The sequence below is a fragment of the Mauremys mutica genome, chromosome 6, assembly GCF_020497125.1.
Source record: "Mauremys mutica isolate MM-2020 ecotype Southern chromosome 6, ASM2049712v1, whole genome shotgun sequence".
NCBI lineage: Eukaryota > Metazoa > Chordata > Testudines > Geoemydidae > Mauremys > Mauremys mutica.
Genome location: NC_059077.1, coordinates 45,337,847 through 45,358,610, shown reverse-complemented (window position 1 = coordinate 45,358,610; position 20,764 = coordinate 45,337,847). Strand labels below are relative to the sequence as shown.

The following is a 20,764-nucleotide window of genomic DNA, read 5'->3' as shown; positions in this document are numbered from 1 at the left end:
TCAAGTCTGAGGTAATGAGGGCAATTCCTGAACCAAATCAGTAAGGAATGAGTGAACTTACTTTAGGGGGAGGGATAGCTCAGTGGCTTGAGCATTGGCCTACTAAACCCAGGGTTGTGAGTTCAATCCTTGAGGAGGCCACTTAGGGATCTGGGGCAAAAATTGGTCCTGCTAGTAAAGGCAGCGGGCTGGACTCAATGACCTTTCAAGGTCCCTTCCAGTTCTAGGAGATTGGTATATCTCCAATTATTACCTTTTTTTTTTTATTTAACTGTGGAAGCTTGAGCACTTCAGAAACCATTTTCTGCTACTTCCAGCCAAAGTGGAAGTTAGGTTTTAGTTTGTACATACCAGAAGGCTGTTTTTGTTGTGCTGGTAATTCTGGTTCATTGGGAATACATGCTTCTTCAATTTTTGACAGCTCTGTTCCAAGGTATGTGACCTGTATATAAATAAACCTATATAAGTTACTGGTTATTTTATTTATGTTGTGTTTTCTTTAATAATAAGAGGTTTCTTTCAAAATTAGGTGTATGCAATTATGGGTCTAATTTGGTATATGCTGTTACTTACTGCAAGAACATATCTTGAATACACAATTTGTATAGATAATGCATGCAAAAATTAGGTATGTTACATGAAATGCAATTTTTGCATCTGCACTTGAAGATGTCTAATTTTGAACATTAGATCCATTGAGAGTCTACTAGCCAGGGGATATGAGTTCAAATCTCACATAAAATCATTTTGTGACTGGGAAAAGGTTGTATCTACTTTGCTTCTGAGGAGTTACTTGTATCCTCAGGATCCAAGCACTTTTCTTTTGCTCTTCTTTAGCACTACTCCCTGGGCTCTAAAATGGTCACAGGAAAGATGCATTGGTGTGGGAAAGTTAAAGAGTCAATGCTGAGGGAGCATTGACTCTTTAACTTGACACAAAATGCACTAAATCTACCACAGAAGCAAGTACAAATGGTAAACATGGCAACTGCTGAGAGAGAGTGTGTGTGTGTCTGGAGCTCCAGACAGAAGGGCTGCAGCAAGCAGGCCCTCACAGAGTGAAGGAGCCAAGAACCTGCCCAAAGCCTGGGAGGGACAGAGACACAGGCGCTTCCAATTGTCCCAGGGGGTGCTCAGCCATAGGCCCCGCCCATACTCCAACCCTCCACACCTACTCTGCATCTTCCCACCCCCTCTCCACCCTCGCCCTGCCTCTTTCCCCCACTTCCCCGAGCACGCCCCATCCCCTCCCTGCCAGTGCCTCCTGCATGCCACAGAACAGCTGATCATGGCAGGTGGGACGTGCTGGGAGGGGAAGGAGTTGATCAACAGAGCCACCACGGGCAGGAGGCACTGGGCAGCGGGGAGCTTGGAGAACCCACAGAATTGACACCTATGGACAGGTAGGCCAACCGGGGACACACCAGGATAGGGTCCAGGAGGAGCACTGTGCCAGGGAGGAATCGCCCGAGAAGGATAAACCAGAGCTGGACCCAGTGTCACTGCTGCCCAGAGCTGTCTGGAGCCGTGAGTACTGGGGCTTGTGACTTTGCATTGGGAATAAGGAGGGAAGCTGTTAGCTAGTTAAGTGGGGAGGTTGTAACTCTGTGTGGCTTTGCAGAGAGTGACAGAAGAGGTCACTGGAGGGGTTTGTTGGGGTAAGTTTACTGGCACCGAAGACAACCAGGAGCATAGGTGCCAACTCCGTGGGTGCTACGGGGCTGGAGCACCCAGAGGAAAAAAATGGTGGGTGCTGAGGACCCACCAGCAGCCCTGATATCAGCACCTGCCCCTCTGTCCCAGTGCTTCCTGCCTGCTGGCAGGCCCCACTGATCAGCACTGGGGGGGGTAGGAGGAGGAGCAAGAGTGCAGCGCGCTTGAGGGAGGGGGCGGAACTGGGCAGGGAAGGGGCGGGAAGAGGGGGCGGAGCAGAGGTGGGAAAAAGCAGGGCGGGGTGGGTTATTGGGGGAAGGAGTGGAGTGAGGGCGGGGCCTGGGCTGAGCTGGGAGATTAGAAACTCTGCGCCTATGACCAGGAGCACCCAAGTCTCACCATTGGACTGGAACTTTTCCCGGGACTCCTGAACTCCGTGTGCAGACACATTGCTGGTGTCTGCCCTTTCAGACTGTGGTACAGCTGGGCCTGTCAGGCCTTGTGTTGAATGCAACCCTGTTTTACCACACCTCTTATATTTCCCCCTGTTGTTTTTCTCCTCTCATCTCTCTGCAAATAAATATTTCTCTTTCCTATATTCATTGTTCTGTTCTGGTGTGTATGTGTTCACTCCGGTGGGTTTGGAACAGGTGTCCCTGGGGTGGAAGGGAATTTCCCTGCTGCATTCCTGCGCATGCTTTCTCTTGGCCAGAGCTGCCTGCAGAGCAGACTCCATTTTGGCCATGAGAGCACTAAAGTTACATTTGTTAACACCCATTTAACTAAACTTTATCCTTATCCCTTTTAATAAAGGAGTTAGAGCTCACTATAGACATGTTCTGAGTCACGCTCCAGAAAAAACAGGGAGTAACAGACTTCACATATATAAGGTAAAAACATCTTCTTCAAGCCTCCTTTATCTTACAGAAATAAAGGCACAAGCCCAATTTTTAAAAAATCTTAGCACCTTTAAAGAGATCAAATAGGCCTGAAATGTGAATGCACTGACAGCAGCCAAAGGCTAAACACTACAAAAATGCTTCGAAGTCCCCAGAGACCACAGGCTAGATGATGCTCAGAGCCTCATTTATGCAACTGGATACAACATCCACATAGAAGCAGGCCACAGGGCCAATAGCTTGGGTGTGCTGCTCAAGCACGCAACACTGGCCTCTCATTCACCCGGTTGCAGCTGTGCAGTGAATCTACTATCCAAAGGTGTTGAGGAAAATTGCAATATCCACTTTGTAGTGAGTGGCATCTTGATGAAACAAAATGCAACTTTTAAAAGGATGCAGGGGGTTAAAAGATGGACAAAGTTGTTTAAGTGTCCATATGAGCTGGGATAAATGCAGAAAAAGTGCTGGCAGATCTTGGGGGACTTCTCAGATGTCTGGTGCTTTATGACTTAGAACTTTCACACTAGCCATCTGATCACAAAGCTAGTAGCGTGTATCTAAAAGTGACATGGGTATCGTTCTACAAAAGAATACAATAGTTTTTAAGCGATTTTTTAGAAATAACAGTGAGCCTACCTTATTCCACACATACTTCCAGCTCACAGAAATGTCATTTCCTAATAGTGCCTTAACCCACTGAACTGGATTCCCATAAATTCTATTGTCGCTCGTTCTGATTTTACCATCTTCCAAAAGAGCAACTTTATGGCTGAAGTCCTAAAAATGAAAATTAAGAAAAAAATTACAATTAAATTGACAAATTAAAATTAATATCCTTTAAATTTAAGCAAAATTCTAAAAGTTCATATGAACTGAAAAGTTGCAGCTAGCTATTTTGCATCTTTTCTTTATTCTAGGGTTTTTATGCAGCAACTCATACCATGATCATAAACAGAAATAAATAAATATTTCAGTTGTAAACTGAGATAAATTTCATTGTATGAGCAACTTTAAAAAGACAATACAAACACCATCCAAATCACTATCTGCACAAATATTAAGCTTGATAATTTAAAAAAAATAGAGAATTTGATGCTCTTCAGACTATGCACTGTTAATTAGGAGAGATTATAAGTATAGGTGCTTTAATAATACTAAGAGTATGATCCTGCAAACACCTATGCAAAGAAGTAACTTTGCTTATGTATTTCCAGTGTAGTTAACATGCAGCATGGCTTATACTGCTTATTGACAGTACGGTATCTACACTGGGCTTAAAATGAAGTTCAGATAACATAGTTAAGCAAGGTTTAAACTAAACTGTGCTCTAACAAGGTTAGGCTGACTGGTGTGTGTGAGGTCAAACTGTTAAACAAGAGATGGGTTTGACAATGTAACATTGGTCCACTCTCCATACCCTCTCTCCCCAGAGGCAATCTCCCGAAAATTTGTGACTTTGGCTCTATGTTTATAGAGTGTCTGAATTGGAACACACTAAATCCAAGCACCTTGAGGAAACCTGACTTCAGATCTCAACTGTACAGCTTAGGCCCAACTCTGGTTAGAATAGTGTTCAAAACTGCACCCTGTGAACCCAAGGTAAACCCTAAGTAAGTACCACAAACTCATTGCATCCCGCTACCATGTGGTTTTCCATAATCACAAAGGAGGAAGCTTTTTTGTGCTTTTCCTCTGCACAAAGCAACAGACCTAAGCACTAATCCCTATGGTATCTACTGCATCCCATAGGATGAGTGAGTGCTATTCTCATCATGGTGCAGAAATACAGCTCTTCTACCACCTAGAATAGCTACATTCTCTTCCTCAGGTTGCAAGTGTTAAAGGCTAGGGTCAATAATGGAGATCATAACTAGAAGGGTCTTGAGACACTGCAACAGGCAAACTGAGTTCTTCATCCTTCAAACTGGGTCATCACATGTCCTGGAGCAATATTACATATCCCGTCCATAAAGGAAATGATTGCATATACTGATGGTTGACATGTGACCCAGTATAGAGGAGGTCTGTGTCCAACTTAAGAGACTTTCATGTCATGTAGCATGATGATGCATAAAATGGCTTTTCCATCAAGAGAGGCTCTTCCATGGAAGAGTCAGTGGGCCACAGGGGCAGACAAGGAACCCTTCCCATACTTGGGTCCATAGGCGGGGGGTGTAAGAAGCCCAGGGAGGCTAAGCCTCACCAAACAACCGGCCTGCCGCCTTTGGTGCGCCGCCGCCGAAAGGGCACCTTGGCCATGGCCCTGCCCATGCTCTGCCCCAAGGCCTCGCTCCCACTCGTCTCCTTCCCCCTGAGGCCCCACTCTCGCTCCACCTCTTCCCATCCCCACTCTGCCCGCGTGGGACTGGGGGAGGAGGTGAAGAGGCACGTGGAAGTGGTGATTGGCCGGCTGGCCGCAGGGGGGAGGCAGAGGAGGAGGCAAGCAGTGAGCAGCAGGCTGGCAGCGGGGGCTGGAGAAGGGTGTGAAGCAGCAGGCAGGGGGACCTTGGGGCTGGGACAGGAGTGGGAAGGGGCCATGTGGGGCTGGGGGTGGAGCAGGGTGGGGCTTCGGGGGAGGAAGAGGCTGAGCGGGGGCAGGCCTCGAGGCTGGGCCTCAGTCTGAGTACGCACAGCTTCCCCAAATGGAGGAGTCACACAACGCCCATGCTTGTATGCCTTTCATAGCTGACTCTCTACGTACTTAATCAGTTATATACTTCAGCTGGTTGATCAGCACTTTGAACTGGAAATGACCTAGTAATCACTTCTGAGGCAACTACCTTGTAAATCTGCTCTATGTTTGAAGGCGGGGGGGGGACGGGACACATATTTGAAGGCGGGGGCTTGATCTTGTTCTTAGATATAGGGTGCACATTACTGTGTCTCTTGTATCATCAGCTAGCATAGAAACAAGAGAAATAACTTATTTTTCAAACTGTTCAGCTGTTTCAAACATGCTCATTTATCTAATAGTGGGATCAATCCCTATGGGCTTGTCTGCACTACTGATTAAGTTGATGTATGTTACATCACTCAGAGGTGTGAAAAAAACCACCTCCTTGAGTGACATAACTTACATCAACTTAAAGCAGTGTCTACACTGTGCTATGTTGGCGGGAGATGCTCTCCCACTGACATAGCTTCCACCTCTCATTGAGGTGGAGTAATTACGTCGACAGGAGAGCACTCTCCCGTCGACATAATGCGCCTTCCCTAGACGCGCTACATTGGCGCCGCTGCATTGATACAGCAATGCTGATTTAGCATAGTAGTGAAGACAAGCCCTTGGTGTTATATTTTTGGCCTAAAGGACTCGACAGTGTCCTCCTAAATATCACATTTAGTCATAAAAAACCTAAAAACCACCTCTGAACTTTCAAAATCAAATATTATGAAGTCTAAAGGACCAGCAAACCATTCTATTTTGCTGCGAGCAATGACAGTAAATGTTAAACAGATAATAGAAATTGCAACCAAAAGCTGTTTAAATATACAGTATTCTGAATGCTGCTATTTGCTACATGGTTTGGAAGAAGGCATTTCACCCACTGAAATGCTTTCTTATAAGACTCTTGGTAGAAAATAGTTTTAAAAGCTGATCTGTAAATATTAAATAAAAATTCAGTATTACGTGCTGAAGATACTGAATAACGAGATTAAGGAAACACTTGAACACATTTCTAAATTAAAATACTATTATGCTGGGATATGGGCAATTACGCCACCTTGCTGACACTGTTAGGTGTGGTAACTGCCTTCCATTCAGGCTAAATGAGGGAATAATTAAAGGCCCTTTTGTTCAGTGTTAGCTGAATGGAAAACACCACCCAATGAATAGACCACATGCAAGCCTGGGCAGTGGCAGGGCCGCGCAGTCTAAGGGATTTTCTCTTAACAGAAACTACCAACAAAACTTGAATTTTGGATAACTGCTCTGATAAAAAAAGGTAGCAGTATTTTTTTTTTCCTCTACAGGTTTGAGGAGTCCATATTTCAGCACTGAAAACTGGCAACCGTCTCTTAATGGAGTCCCAATTTTTCTAATATTGCATGTTTTAAATAGTCTTTTGTCTGACAGGTTACAAGGATATTAAAAAAAACCTTGTAACTTTAAAATATACGGGGGGAGAACAGGTCTCTACTTAGCCTTCTTCCAACAAGCTCTGGTCTCCAAGCAAAGGTCAGTGAGGAATAACTTCATCAGTAGAGTGGATGGGGTGGGCCACTAGAGTTGGCTGTTCAGACAGGCATTTATTTTGATATTTACAGATTAACGTAATACTCAAACTGCTTTGGTACAGTATAATGTTCAATATTTAATCAAAAATGATTAAAGGTCTAGAAAACATGACTTATGGGGGAAGAATGAAAAAAGGATGTGTTTAGTCTAGAGAAGAGAAGACTGAGAGGGGACATAACAGTTTTCAAGTACATAAAAGGTTGTTATAAGGAGGAGGGAGGTTAATTGTTCTTGTTAACCTCTGAGGATAGGACAAGCAGCAATGGGCTTAAATTGCAGCAAGGACAGTGTACTTTAGACATTAGGAAAAACTTCCTGTCAGGGTAACTAAGCACTGGAATAAATTGCCTAGGGAGGCTGCAGAATCTTCATCATTGGAGATTTTTAAGAGCAGGTTAGACAAACACCTGTTAGGGATGGGTTAGATAATATTTAATCCTGCCTTGAGTGCAGGGGACTGGACTAGATGACATCTCGAGGTCCCTTTCAGTCCTATGATATTATGATTTCCTACATTATGTGGTTTATTTCTTTTCATTATTTTCTAATATTTACATTATTTTGGTGGTAAACCAGTTACCTGCAGTTTGAATTCTAGAACATTTTCTCCTGGCTTAATCTTTCCTAATTCAAGCAGATCTTTTAGTCGATTTTTTTTCCTTCTATTTCCTCTGCAGTTCAGTTGCTGTTGTTCACTATCCTGATTATCAGAGTACTGTGAAGAAGAATTTTGACAGCTGTTTACTGGATAAGGTACATATGAGACCAGACCTGTAGCATTACATGAGGTTCTATTATTTTGGAAGATATTTTGCTGAAGAGTAATAGGAGAGATTTCTGCAGATTGTGACACCACTATTGGTTGCTTCTGGGAAGCGTCATTCCTATGTCCACATCTTTGCACAGTCTTACCAGTGAGAACCTGTTGACTATCAGCGATTGGCTGATGGATATTATTATTATTGATAACAAAGCTTTCAGCTTCTGAAATATTTAACATGCTGGTTACTGGACTGGGATTTGGAGACTTGCTTCCTTGTACTGCAATTGCTATATAATTATTTTTTTCTTGCTGTGAGCACTTTGTTGGAGTAATGCAACTAATAGGTTCTGACGGCAATGTTACCATTTCTATAGTATCTATGGATTTTGATGTCTTATCAAAGGTATATTCTCTAACCTTGTTTTCATATGTCAAAGCATGGGAAGAAACTTCTTTGCTTGTACTTGCCTCTTCATTTGCTCCTGTCTCACCTAAGCAGCTGTTTGGATGTTGGCTGTATTCTTGATCTGAAAATTTACCTTCTCCAGGGAGAAGTGTTTCCACCGGGTTTCCATTAGCCAATTTGGCACCAGGGTCTACACTTACTGTTACTACATTAGGATGAACTATTTCATCAACAGTCAGATCATCTCTGTTGTCCTTTTCCTGAGAAATAATTGAGTTTGGGATTTGTTTTTTTGAACATCTAGAATACACTTGCTTTGCTTTCCTATAGTTTTTTATTTTTTGGCCTAGTTCTTTCTGTTTTTGTGCCACAACCAAAAGACTCTTTTGCCTAGAAGCAAGTTTAACTAGTTGTTCCCTCAATGCTCCTTGTTTAAAAGACTCCACTGAAGCCCTATAGGAAATAAAACAAACAAACAAAAGATTAATTCAGAACACAAAATACAAATGTGTGTGTGCGCGTGCGCGCGCGCGTATAAAACCTCTAAAGAAATGGAAATATTTTAACAAGACTCTACCGAGGCCCAAACATTGAACAACCTTTTTATTGTTTGTACAGTTTATGGTTCAAATCCCAATCATTATGCATAATAAGCGGTGTGCAGAGAAACCCTGTAGAGGTCAGAATCTTCCTCCTCAGCCTGGAGGCAGGATGTGAAGCATCTTGACCTACCATGCATCCCTACGAGTGGAATTGAGAAACTGGATCCACATAGTCACTGGCCAATTCCCTGCCCTCATATCACCAGAGGCCAGTACACAGGGGATATATAAATCTTCTGGGTATTCCTCTAGACCCTTCCTCTCACAACACTGGTTTATTGCATCCAGGCCTTCTGCAGCCCTCACTTGGGCCCTGATTCTGCAATGAGCTCTGCATGAGCAAACTCATGGGCCTGGGTGGAACCATACTGAAGTCCACAGAGCTCCACACAGATGCAAGAGTCTGCCAGGATTTGACACTGTGTAATCCTTCAAATAAATGTTATTTTGTAAAACAAATGCTTTCATATTCTTTATCCAAACCTCTGCTCCCCAAAATTGACATTAGCAGCCCGGAATTCATGACCTGCTATGAAGTGATAATTGTGTGTGCGCGCATGTGTGCATGTACACTTACATAATGAATGAAAATTGCAGTAAGAAGAGAGATTTCAATTTCAATCTTCTACTGGGTTACTATAAGTAGAAGTAAGTAAAGCAATTATTTTTAAAATTGTGAAAAATATCTTGATAATATCCTTTATATTCAACTGATTTCCATGAGTGTCATAGCCAGCTCATGGGTGGCCAGACCTATTAGTCAGATCCAAAATCCACAGTCATGAACCAGGAGTCAAGGACCAACCTGATTTGGATACCAGGAGGTCAGAAGCGGGGTGGGGGGGAGGGAAATGGAGGTTAGAATCATGAGTCGGGAACCTGAGTCAGGCCAGGTCAGCATACTAGGAGGTCAGAGGCAGGAGACAAACTGGCGGTCAGGAACCACAAGTCAAGTCAGGTCAAATGCCAGGAGATCAAGCTGGGGAAGCAGGAAGCACAAAGCACACTATCCAAACCAGGATGGAGCCCAATTGTTTGGACATATTCCTGTTCCTGCTGCTGGCCTAAGTAGGCTAGCAGGCCAATCAGCTGCTCTGGGACTCCACCAATCAGACCTCGGGACAGAGTCTCATATTAGGTTTGGGCCCAGGAACGTATAGTCTAGTTTCCAAGAGGGTCTGTCCCTGCGGAGGTATCTTGTTGAAAGCTGTAGTTGCAGCTATGAAATTGTCCACTGCTCCAAAATCAATGAAGGCCTGTTGGAGGAGAATCCACTGGGAATCCCCTAGGATGCACAGCTGGATAGTAACCTGCAAATGAGAAGCCCCTGGATAGGCATCAGGGTGCCTCTCAGTGAAAAATAGGTTATAGGGAAGTTCTTTTCTCTCAAGGCCCATGCCAGTCTCCTCCCCCACAATTCCAGGGCTGGCTTGTGTCCCCAAGCTTCTTAGTGTTTGCAGTGGGCAGGCCAAGATGGTGTGGCCAGGCTCACCACAGCAGAGTCACAGGTGGCACTGATTGGGCCATTTCTTTTCTTCAGATGTGAGTTCCTGATGAGACAGATCTGCTTGCATGTGTTCAGCAGGTGATACAGAAGCTGATGTTACTGTACCTGGGCATTGGGGCTGCAGAGAACTTATTTTCTTCTCCCTTCATTCCTGTAGCCAATTATATATGTGGATGATAAGGTCCACCAGGGTATCTGGGCCCTTAGGCATCTCTATGGGGGCCAGTTCATCTTTGATTTCCTCCCACAAGCCCCACTGGAACTGATACTGCTGCTTTGTTTTACTCTGTATCTGCTATGAGGCAGTGGAAGTGCACTGAATAGGAAGCCACTATGCCTTGCCCCTGCCTGAGTCCCCTCAGAGAGGCCTCAGGCATTCGAGCTCAGTGCAGATCATGGAAGATGGTTGACTTCAATTGGAGAAAGGTGTCTCAGTTTGACAGCACTGGGCTATTGCCTTCCAGCCACGGGGGAGGCCCAGTCTAACATAGCTTCCTGTCAGCAGGCTGATTACCAGAGGCACAGATTTGGGAATGCATCAGAAACTGAAGGTGGTGGTTCCTGTCAAACCATTTGGGCAAAGGGCTTGCAGGCCCCTATATGGGGAAAGACAATGCAGGCTATGTTTGTAGCGTGGTGTTCTCAGTGCTCAGCTGCCTCTTTTGCTCTACAAAATGGCATCCTTTGCACAGCATGACCTCGCATGCACCATACACACAGACATGCAGTTTGGAGGATGCTATTTTGTAGAGCACGATAGTGTTCTCCATACAGCGTGACCTCATGCATACCATGCATGTGAGGTCATGCTTTGCGCAGGACACCATTTTGCTCTAAAAAATGGCATCCTCCATGCTAGAGTCCTGGGACGAAACAATTCATTCAAATGGGCTCATGCCAACAACAGGTTTGGGAATCCCTCGATTGGGCTATGTGTGATTTTTTTTCTTCCAAAAGAATTATACCAGTAAAAGCTCTAGATTATAAATGTCTTATATTGTATAGCTTATTCTATTTCCTGAATCAGAATAAGCTATATCAGTGTAAGCCATTTTATACCAATATAACTGTGTCCACATGAGAGTTTGTTTTCATTTTTTTCTTCCCTGCTTTAATTATCCTTTAAAGAAGAAAAACTTTTCAGTATAGACAAGGCTTAAGAGAAAGTACCATGAAAAGAAGATACTAGTGACTTCAAAGTAAGCACAATAATGAGCCCCATTTCAACTACTTTTCACATTATGTGTGGCTCAGCTAAATGAAGGATGGGAAAATGGTTTACATGATGTCCCCTTATTTACAAAAGGCTATTTGCTAGTTGGTTACAAAATTAAAAGTTCACAACAGAAATAATCAAATGGAAGTGTAAAGCTGGCATGCAGTTCATTACACGTGAAAGATAGCAGCTGTATTGGTTGCAGCACATTTTCAACACCTCAGAAATATTTATCAGTTCAGTGCTATAGCACACAGCTTCACTAATAACATTCAAAGATTGTCTGATAGGCTTGTGCAAATGTTAAATCAGCTGTAATTACTTCTCTCTAACTACTGAGGGTTTGTCTATATGAACACTTAGTTTGCAGGAAAGTAGGATGTAAATCTAAAAATGTGGTGCATTTTGATCTGTGAAATGGGAGTAGATTAAAGCACATTATGGAACTTTTAGTGCATGGTAGCAGGATTCACACGGACAATTAATGCACAGCAGGCTAATGTGAGATAGTTTTACACTCTAATTTACCGCAAATTAAATGTTCACATAAACAAGCCCTAGTTTATTCACAGGAATGATCTTGGAATGTTAACTCCTTTTCACATAAAAGCCTCACTTTTTTTAATGACCTATTTTATGTATATATATTATCTCTTATGGGTGGCGCATGAACTGCCGACTGGGGAAGGCTAGCCCACCGTTCCGCCCCTTCTACCCCGGCTCCTCCCCTTCTATGCCCCCTGCCAGAGCCCAGACCCTCCCCCCAATGGCCGCCGCTTCCCCCCCAGGCTACCAACCCCAGCCCTGGAGCACCGGGAGGGCAGGTGGCATGGCCACAGCCTTCCCAGCCCTGGAGCACTGGGTGGGTGGGGCAACACAGCCCCAGCCCCAGCCCTAGTCGGGGCCACGGCACAGGGACAGGGGAAGTGGCAGGAGGGGTTCTGGAGGAGGAGCGTGGGTGGGGCCATACCTGGCTGTTTGTGGAGGCACAGCCTCCCCCAGCTTATGATACCTGCTGCCTGAATGATCTATGGAATGAAGAGTGGTTAAGGGCTTGGATTGGACTCAAGAGATGTGGGTACAATCCCTGACATTGCCACAGATTTCCCCTGTGACCATGGGAAAGTAATCAAATATCTCTGTGCCTCAGTTTCTAATCTTCTATCATATCCCTTTATCTCAACCCTTATCTGCCTTTTTATTTAGACTGCTCTTTGGGGCAGGAAACATCTCTTATTATGTGTTTATACAAATATTTTACTTGTTAGAGTCAGTCAAATCCTGAAATTCTCACGCAGGCACAAACTCTCACTGATGCCAATAGAGTTATACTTGATAAAAGACTGAGTTAGGACCACACAATTTTGCCTTCGTGTTACTGCTTGCTCGCCTTCTAACAAGATCCATTTGTGATGTTTTTAAAAAATAAACCTTTAATAAAACCACAGGTTACGTTTCACTTACCTGTATTTTTTAGCTAGGACATCCCTTTCTGCTTTCTGTTTGGCAAGCACTTCATTCAAAGTGTCTTGTATCTGCGATAGGTCATGAATATACAGTCCTGTTCAGCATTTAAACATAGTCAAAATTATTATTAAAATGAGAGGCAGAATTGTGATCATTACAATTATTGAGGCAGCAAAAACAAAGCTGGAGAATGAAAATATTGTTATGGCAACAGGTGATACTGTCATGTACGTTATGAGTCATTGCTTTATAAGTACTCAAGATGAAATTCTCCACAGGAAGTTATATTTAACTACTTACATTTGAATAGCTCAAATTTTAGAAAGTATGGAAATGCAGCAGCCACACCCAGACAGTAATTAAGGGAATTGTGTAGATTAAAGCACACTCTTTTGACTGATGGGCAATGAAATCTTTTTGAGGTCCTTTGAAATCAATGGAGTTATGCTGACATACACCAGCTGAGGACCAGGTCCACTAAGACTATAGAAGCAAGAATTTGATAAATTTAGTATTTTATATATTAGAGAACAGCCTGGATTTTTATTTCTCTGAGTCAAATATGACATCTGAATCAATGTATAATAGTTTCACATACTGTATTAAAACATACATCACAGAAAAAGACTGTAAAAGAAAAATAGATTAGAAATTGATTAAGTTTGCTAGCTGTATGTATCCCTCTGTGAAACACAAGGAGGAACAATTTTTAAAATGATCCTATTAGATGCCCTCTTTTCTTTGGCCTACAATACAACAGAAAATTGAAAGGTCGCAACCTCACAAGCGCAGTTTAACAACATCACAAGCGCAATTACCAACTATGAGCCAGGGACCTCTAGGTGTCAACTGGCAGAGTGCACAGGCATGCAAAGGGGTTACAGGGCAACATAGTAGTTTGCCAAAGAGTGTCAAATAAGGTCTCTATTGAAAGCCTTTGTCACACTGCTCATCATAGTCATTGTGAAATGCATAGTATGTGAGGAGTTACGTACATATACTGAAAACTGTGTTCTTGAGGTATGTAAGACAGGTCACCAGAAGGTGATAAACAGGTTCTGTTCAGACAAGGAATAAAAGAGATTTATTTCTCTGGCTGACCATTGTGTATCTTACAACAGAAGTCTATTTGCATACAAAATCACCAGCTAATCAACACTATAAAGTCGAAAAGCGATCACAAAATTAACAGAAAGGAACACACAGCAGGAGAGTGTTTGGTTTATGACTAAGATGAAAGAATTAGTCTGCTATATCAGGAGAATGCAAGGAGATGCCAAAGGTCTTTAATCTAGGAAGTAAGCTCTTTGTTAAATAAGCGTATACTTACTTTCACTATAGACAAATCTAAGGGCAGTGTGTTAAGTGGAGCTATGTACTATGGTGTAACTGGAAAGGTGCAGTGTACTTTTCCTTTGGGAACAGAAGGTCTGGTAATTCTGTGAGTGTGCAATGATTGACGGCTGGACACTGCAGGGGGATACCTATATGACTAGGGGGTTAGAATATGCCTTTCACTAACCAGTAAAGAAAGTGTGAGTTCTGAGGAGGGCTGGAGGGGAGTGCTTTTATTGCCCATAGCCGGTGGACTCATGGAGTTGACCTATGGCAGGCACAGATAAGGTTTGTTCCCGCTAAGGGCAGGTGGTAGAAAGATACCTCACAACCCTAGGGATCCTTGGGAAGCATCACACCAACATGTCCCTTTGGATGCCAGTGGGACGATATGATAAGCAAATATAATCAAACCCATTAGTAAACAGGAAATACACAATTTTTATTTCTATCAACCATTATGCTTGAAAATGGAACATTGCAGCATGAAAAAAAACAACCCACAACTCACAGAATGTGTTCAAAAAGCTGATTTTCTCATTTTACTGAGTATTGCATGTATTTATTTATTTATCAATCAAAATAAGGGAAATGAACATTTTGTGTTTATTAAAGTGACAGATCACAGTACTTCTAAGAGCTGAGTATACTGCATGTAACTGTGTTGCTAATTTATCTTCATAGTAATCCCAATGCACCTTTAAATATAGTGTTGATCATTCTTGTGCTCTTCTAAGTAACTACTACAGTTTATGTTAAAAGGTGCCAAATTATTAGGTGGTTTTGTCACAAGGGACTTAAATAAAGACCACCATATCCATTTATCTTGTGACCTTAGCCAGAGAAAGTCTGATAATCCTTATTTCTATTTTATGAAACTGGGTCTCCGCTTCAGTCACACAGGAGCCTGTCTGGTTATTCAAACACATGGAAATGTAACCATTTTGAGCAGTAGTTCTCAAATTTTATTTATTTATCTGAAGCTCCATGGGTTTGACTGAATATTCTACCACTGCTGAGCAACTGACTGTAGATATGACTGAAAAGCTTTTATATACAATCACCTGAGTCTTTTTTTCATTCCCTTTCTCTATGAACAAGAACAACTTTTTCCCTAAAAAGAACAGGAATACTTGTGGCACCTTAGAGACTAACAAATTTATTTGAGCATAAGCTTTTGTGGGCTACAGCATCCAAAGAAGTGGGCTGTAGCCCACGAAAGCTTATGCTCAAATAAATTCGTTAGTCTCTAAGGTGCCACAAGTACTCCTGTTCTTTTTGCAGATACAGACTAACACAGCTGCTACTCTGAAACTTTTTCCCTAGTTCACATTTCTTTTAATGGGGCTCTCTTGATCTTTGCAGGACCTCAAATTTAGTTAGTTTAAAAGACATGTGGCTATATTCATCTTGGGTTTACACTAGCGTCTGCTAGTGCAAACCTAAACACTGAGCCCCAGCAATAGAAATTACACTAGAAGTGGTTTCAATGATGGAAAATAGCTATAACTTCTTTCTTTTGGGGAATAGAGTGATCACAGAGGGTCAGATCTGCCCGAAAAATGGACAGCACCAGCTGTGAAGGCCACATGTCAAGTGAGGCCAGGAGATGCACTGTTTAAATACATTCCCTCACCAGCGGCTGCCAGCTTGGTTCCTCTGAATCTCCAGCAACAAACTAAAGCTGATCTGCACCAGCAGAAAACCTGAGGTGGTAGGAGATCTGTACCATCAGGTATCTTCTTTTTAAATTAATCTTTCGGGCAAAAGTAATTTACACCTCCAACTGCCATCACTTATGAATCGGCCCCATCATTTCCCCTAACACATTTTTTATCATAAAATGTTTTGGGCCCCTACAACTATAATTGCACTGGAATGAATATGCTGCATTCATTTGTGCATATACATGCATTGTTCTTCTTGGCTATGGAGGGGCTCCAAAACACCTATATCCAATCATGAATAAGAGACCACTGTCAATAATATTGGACTTGCGTTACTGAGCACTGTGTGACTATTGATTGCTGTTGTTCTTATTCAGATATTCATGTTTATGGCTAGCCTGATTTGTTCAAATTTAAAAGGTAATATTTCCATACCTCCAAATAGTTAGTTTCACTTTTTATCATCAGGTATATTGCAGATATGACTGAAAGTATCCTGAAAGGTATGTATACCAAAAGTTGAGAATCCCTACTTTAAAAGTATTGAATTAAATACTATCCTAGAACCTTGCATGGTGACAGGTTTCAGAGTGGTAGCTGTGTTAGTATCAGCAAAAAGAACGAGGAGTACTTGTGGCACCTTAGAGACTAACAAATTTATTTGGGGATAAGCTTTCGTGGGCTAAAACCCACTTCATCGGATGCATGCAGTGGAAAATACCGTAGGAAGAGAGATACACACAGAGAACATGAAAAAAATGGGTGTTGCCATACCAACTCTAATGAGACTAATCAATTAATGTAGGCTATTATCAGCAGGAGAAAAAAAAGCTTTTGTAGTGATAATCAGGATGGCCCATTTCAAAGAGTTGACAAGAAGGTGTGAGTAACAGTACGGGAAAAAATTAGCATGGGGAAATATGTTTTATTTTGTAATGACCCATCCACTCCCAGTCTTTATTCAAGCCTAATTTAATGGTGTCTAGTTTACAAATTAATTCCAGTTCTGAAGTTTCTCGATGGAGTCTGTTTTTGAAGTTTTTTTGTTAGAGAATTGCGACTTTTAGGTCTGTAATTGAGTGACCAGGGAGGTTGAAGTGTTCTCTGACTGGTTTTTGAATGTTGTAATTCTTGACGTCTGATTTGGGTGCATTTATTCTTTTGCATGGAAACTGTTCGGTTTGGCCAATGTACATGTCAGAGGGGCATTGCTGGCACATGATGACATATATCACATTGGTAGATGTGCAGGTGAACGAGCCTCTGATGGTGTGGCTGATGTGATTAGGTCCTATGATGGTGTCCCTTGAATAGATATGTGTACAGAGTTGACAACAGGCTTTGTTGCAATAATAGGTTCCTGGGTTAGTGTTTTTGTTGTGTGGTGTGTGGTTGCTGGTGAATATTTGCTTCAGGTTGGGGGGCTGTCTGTAAGCGAGGACTGGCCTGTCTCCCAAGATCTGTGATAGTGAGGGATCGTCCATCAGGACAGGTTGTAGATCCTTGATGATGCGCTGGAGAGGTTTGAGTTGGAGGCTGAAGGTGACGGCTAGTCACTCAATTACTGACCTAAAAGTCGCAATTCTCCAACAAAAAAACTTCAAAAAACAGACTCCAACGAGAAACTGCAGAACTGGAATTAATTTGCAAATTGGACACCATTAAATTAGGCTTGAATAAAGACTGGGAGTGTATGGGTCATTACACAAAGCAAAACCGATTTCCCCATGCTAATTTCCCCCCTACTGTTACTCACACCTTCGTGTCAACTGTTTTAAATGGGCCATCCTCATTATGACTAAAAACATTTTTTCCTCCTGCTGATAATAACCCACCTTAATTGATTAGTCTTGTTAGAGTTGGTATGGCAACACCCATTTTCTCATGTTCTCCGTGTGTATCTCTCTTTCTACTGTATTTTCCACTGCATGCATCCGATGAAGTGGGTTTTAGCCCACGAAAGCTTATGCCCAAATAAATTTGTTAGTCTCTAAGGTGCCACAAGTACTCCTCGTTCTTTATCCTAGAACCGTTCTCTCAAATTGTATTTTCCAGAAGGATGTATGAAAGTATATTACTTAGCAATATACTAGAGTAATGATTGCAAACAGAGCAATAATGAAAATTGAACTTGAATTCACATCTACCTTCATCTTTTGGGTTTCTTACTTCAAACAGCGACAGTTTTTCCTGCTTCTTTTCTATATCTTGTAATGTGGCAATGATGGACTCATACTATCAAATACAAACATTGTTAACTTTATTGTTACAGAGGTACAGACAAGGTTTTACTGAACCTAAGCAAGCTGAACCTAAATATTTCTGACTTCAACAGTACATTGGTGTGGTTGATTCATTTAAATAAAGAAAACAGAGGTTTATAATTAAATATGAAAATGAACCAGTATGAAACCAGTACAGCAGCCCATGTGGTTTATTTTGATATTAAATTCAATCTATCTGATCTTTCCACACATTTTACACTTTTGTTATGCCAAAGATTTTTGTACTGACAAGCCTAACTGCATCACAGAAGCTGTCAGGGGCAAAGCTGAAGATTTTGACAGCCGGGATAGGAACAGCTGGGGTTTCTGGCACTTGTAGAAAAGTGGGAGGCAGTTGAGATAAGCACATTAGCTGAGAGCTTCTGTTAAAATGATCAGCAGTGGAATAATTAATGTTGATATTTAGAACAATTTTTCAGGCTTTTTGGCAGATTTGGGAACAGAACACTGCATCAGTTTACATTTGGTTAATGTTTTCAAGGTTTCCTGTGCAACCATATGGGCTAGAACTTTTTTTTAATGAACGTTTTGTTTCAGCAGCACAATATGGGTGTTTTCAGCAGCAACTGCTGCTGCAGTGGAATGCATGGGACTCTAGGTATAGACAGTTTAAAGAAAGGCATTTCCATCACCTCTAGTGCTGCAATTTGAGATGCCACAGGCTCATATGTCTCCATGAGAGTTCTACTTTCACAGGGCCTATGTTCAAATAAGCTTTGTTTTAAACCAAAATAACCTTTCATCTCTCTCCAATTAACTTGATTGCCAAGTCATTGCTCTTCAGAAAGGCCACTTTGGAAATGCTGGTGAGAGACTTCATGGATCCTGGCATTTTCCATCCATATGAACAATATGAATATTAATATAGCATGCTAATGGAAAGGAAGTATAGATGCACAGGAATCATGAACAGAAACAGATGGAGATAGATTGTATAAACTGAATTTATCTTTACTTTCTTCACACTTAGCTTCATAACATGCTGCTGCTCTCAGCATGCACTTCAGGGATTATTACTTTATCTAAACACATGGTGTAATTACATTATTCAATCAACAGATGACAATATACAGAATTGAAATGTACTGCACTGCAAAGCAATATTCAAAAAACTCAACATCTACACTTACTGTGCCACATTTTTCTCTGGTCATATCATGGTGCAAAACCAATGGAATATCAGTCTTTTTACAGCAATCACAATAGGTATGTGTTGGCCTTCTTGACCTAGAAGGACCTATATCTTCCCCCCCCCCCACAATTAAGAAAATTAATATATTTCCATTATTATTTTAAAATTATATGTATAAAACCAATAGAAAAGATTCCAATTATACAGATTACTAAGACTCAAAAGCAGACCATGATATAAATAAAAAATGTATATGCAAATGAGATCAAATCAAATTAGCGAAATACTACTGTTCTGGAGACTGTATTTAAGTCTAAGACCCACTAAAACATTATTCCAGTACTGAATGCAAAAACTACAAGGTTTATGTGAGTGAAATACAGACCAAATACATCCTTTTTATAACTCCAATGACTTTACCAGGAAAGAATTTGTGCCATACATTCTACTGTCTTAATTATATAGATAAATAACCATCAAGGATATACTACCGCTAGAAAATGCCTGTCCCTGACATGAAAACAATCAAGCAAACTTGCAGCATTTTTGAGACAAGGATGTAACATTATCATATTAACATTATGAAATAGCTAACATACCAGTAATCTCAGTTGTTTCATAAGCAACTTCACTGTCAGTAGCCCCGTAAGACTTAAGTAATTCCTTCATTTTATCATTGCATGCTTCATCCAAAGCATTTTTTCCATACGTGTCCTTCTCATTAGGGTTTGCTCCATGATGCAATAGAATATTGACTGCCTAGAACATAGTTCTTAATTATTATTATCATCACAGTTGCCCCTTAAATGTGCTAAGTGCTGTGCAGACAAATAAGATGACACAGTTCCGGTTCTGATGAGTTAACACTCTAACAAGACAAAGAAACACATGAAGGGAGGAGGAGTACAGCAATCTAGCTTGCAAGTATCTTTTGCATTTATCTACTTAGTTCCATGTCTTTATACTTTTAATTTTTGTTTATTAAATATATGACCAATTCATAATTGCCTGTTTAGTTTGTCATCTTCATAGTGTCACTATATGCAACACATTCCCATTATGCTACAGAGAATCATAAATCAATTCCAAATTAACAGAATCTGATAAATGTCAAATAATCATTTTGGATAAATATAAACAAGATACAGAAAATAAGTGGATTTTTGTTTCTCAGTGGTATGTGATGGTGACTTTGGCCCCAATTCTACAAATACCTATGCACATGCCTAATTTAAACACATGACTAGTCCCATTGAAGTTAATGGGACTATTTAAGTATTTAAAGTTAAGCTGTATATGTTTGCACACATAGGCCCTACCTGCTAAAAAAATTCAGATTTACTACTCTTATTTCCCTGCCTGAATCCTCCTGGTCCACCATTCATGCCAGTGAAATCATCTCTTTCATTTTTATTTGCTGCCACAGAGAAGGTGAAAGAGATGGAAAACCTGCTCTTTTGACTAACTGGAGGAAGGGTGTGTATGTTTGAACCAATCTGGCATCATCTACCCAGTACTAACTTAATGGAAGTCCCTTTGCAAAATAGCATGGACTTTTAAGTGTCTTCTATATGGCACCTTTCCATGGCAAA

The 20,764-nt window shown here is 41.5% G+C and overlaps 1 protein-coding gene across 1 annotated transcript in view; it reads right to left on the bottom strand.

The window, feature by feature from the left end:
* Nucleotides 1–20,764, bottom strand: part of ANKRD31 (ankyrin repeat domain 31) — a 121,909-nt gene that overhangs the window by 19,300 nt on the left and 81,845 nt on the right. The window contains 7 exon segments of the mRNA XM_045020100.1: nt 348–442; nt 3,189–3,329; nt 7,373–8,414; nt 12,751–12,847; nt 17,903–17,990; nt 19,171–19,277; nt 19,772–19,931. Of these exon segments, the coding sequence (XP_044876035.1) occupies nt 348–442; nt 3,189–3,329; nt 7,373–8,414; nt 12,751–12,847; nt 17,903–17,990; nt 19,171–19,277; nt 19,772–19,931 (1,730 nt within the window).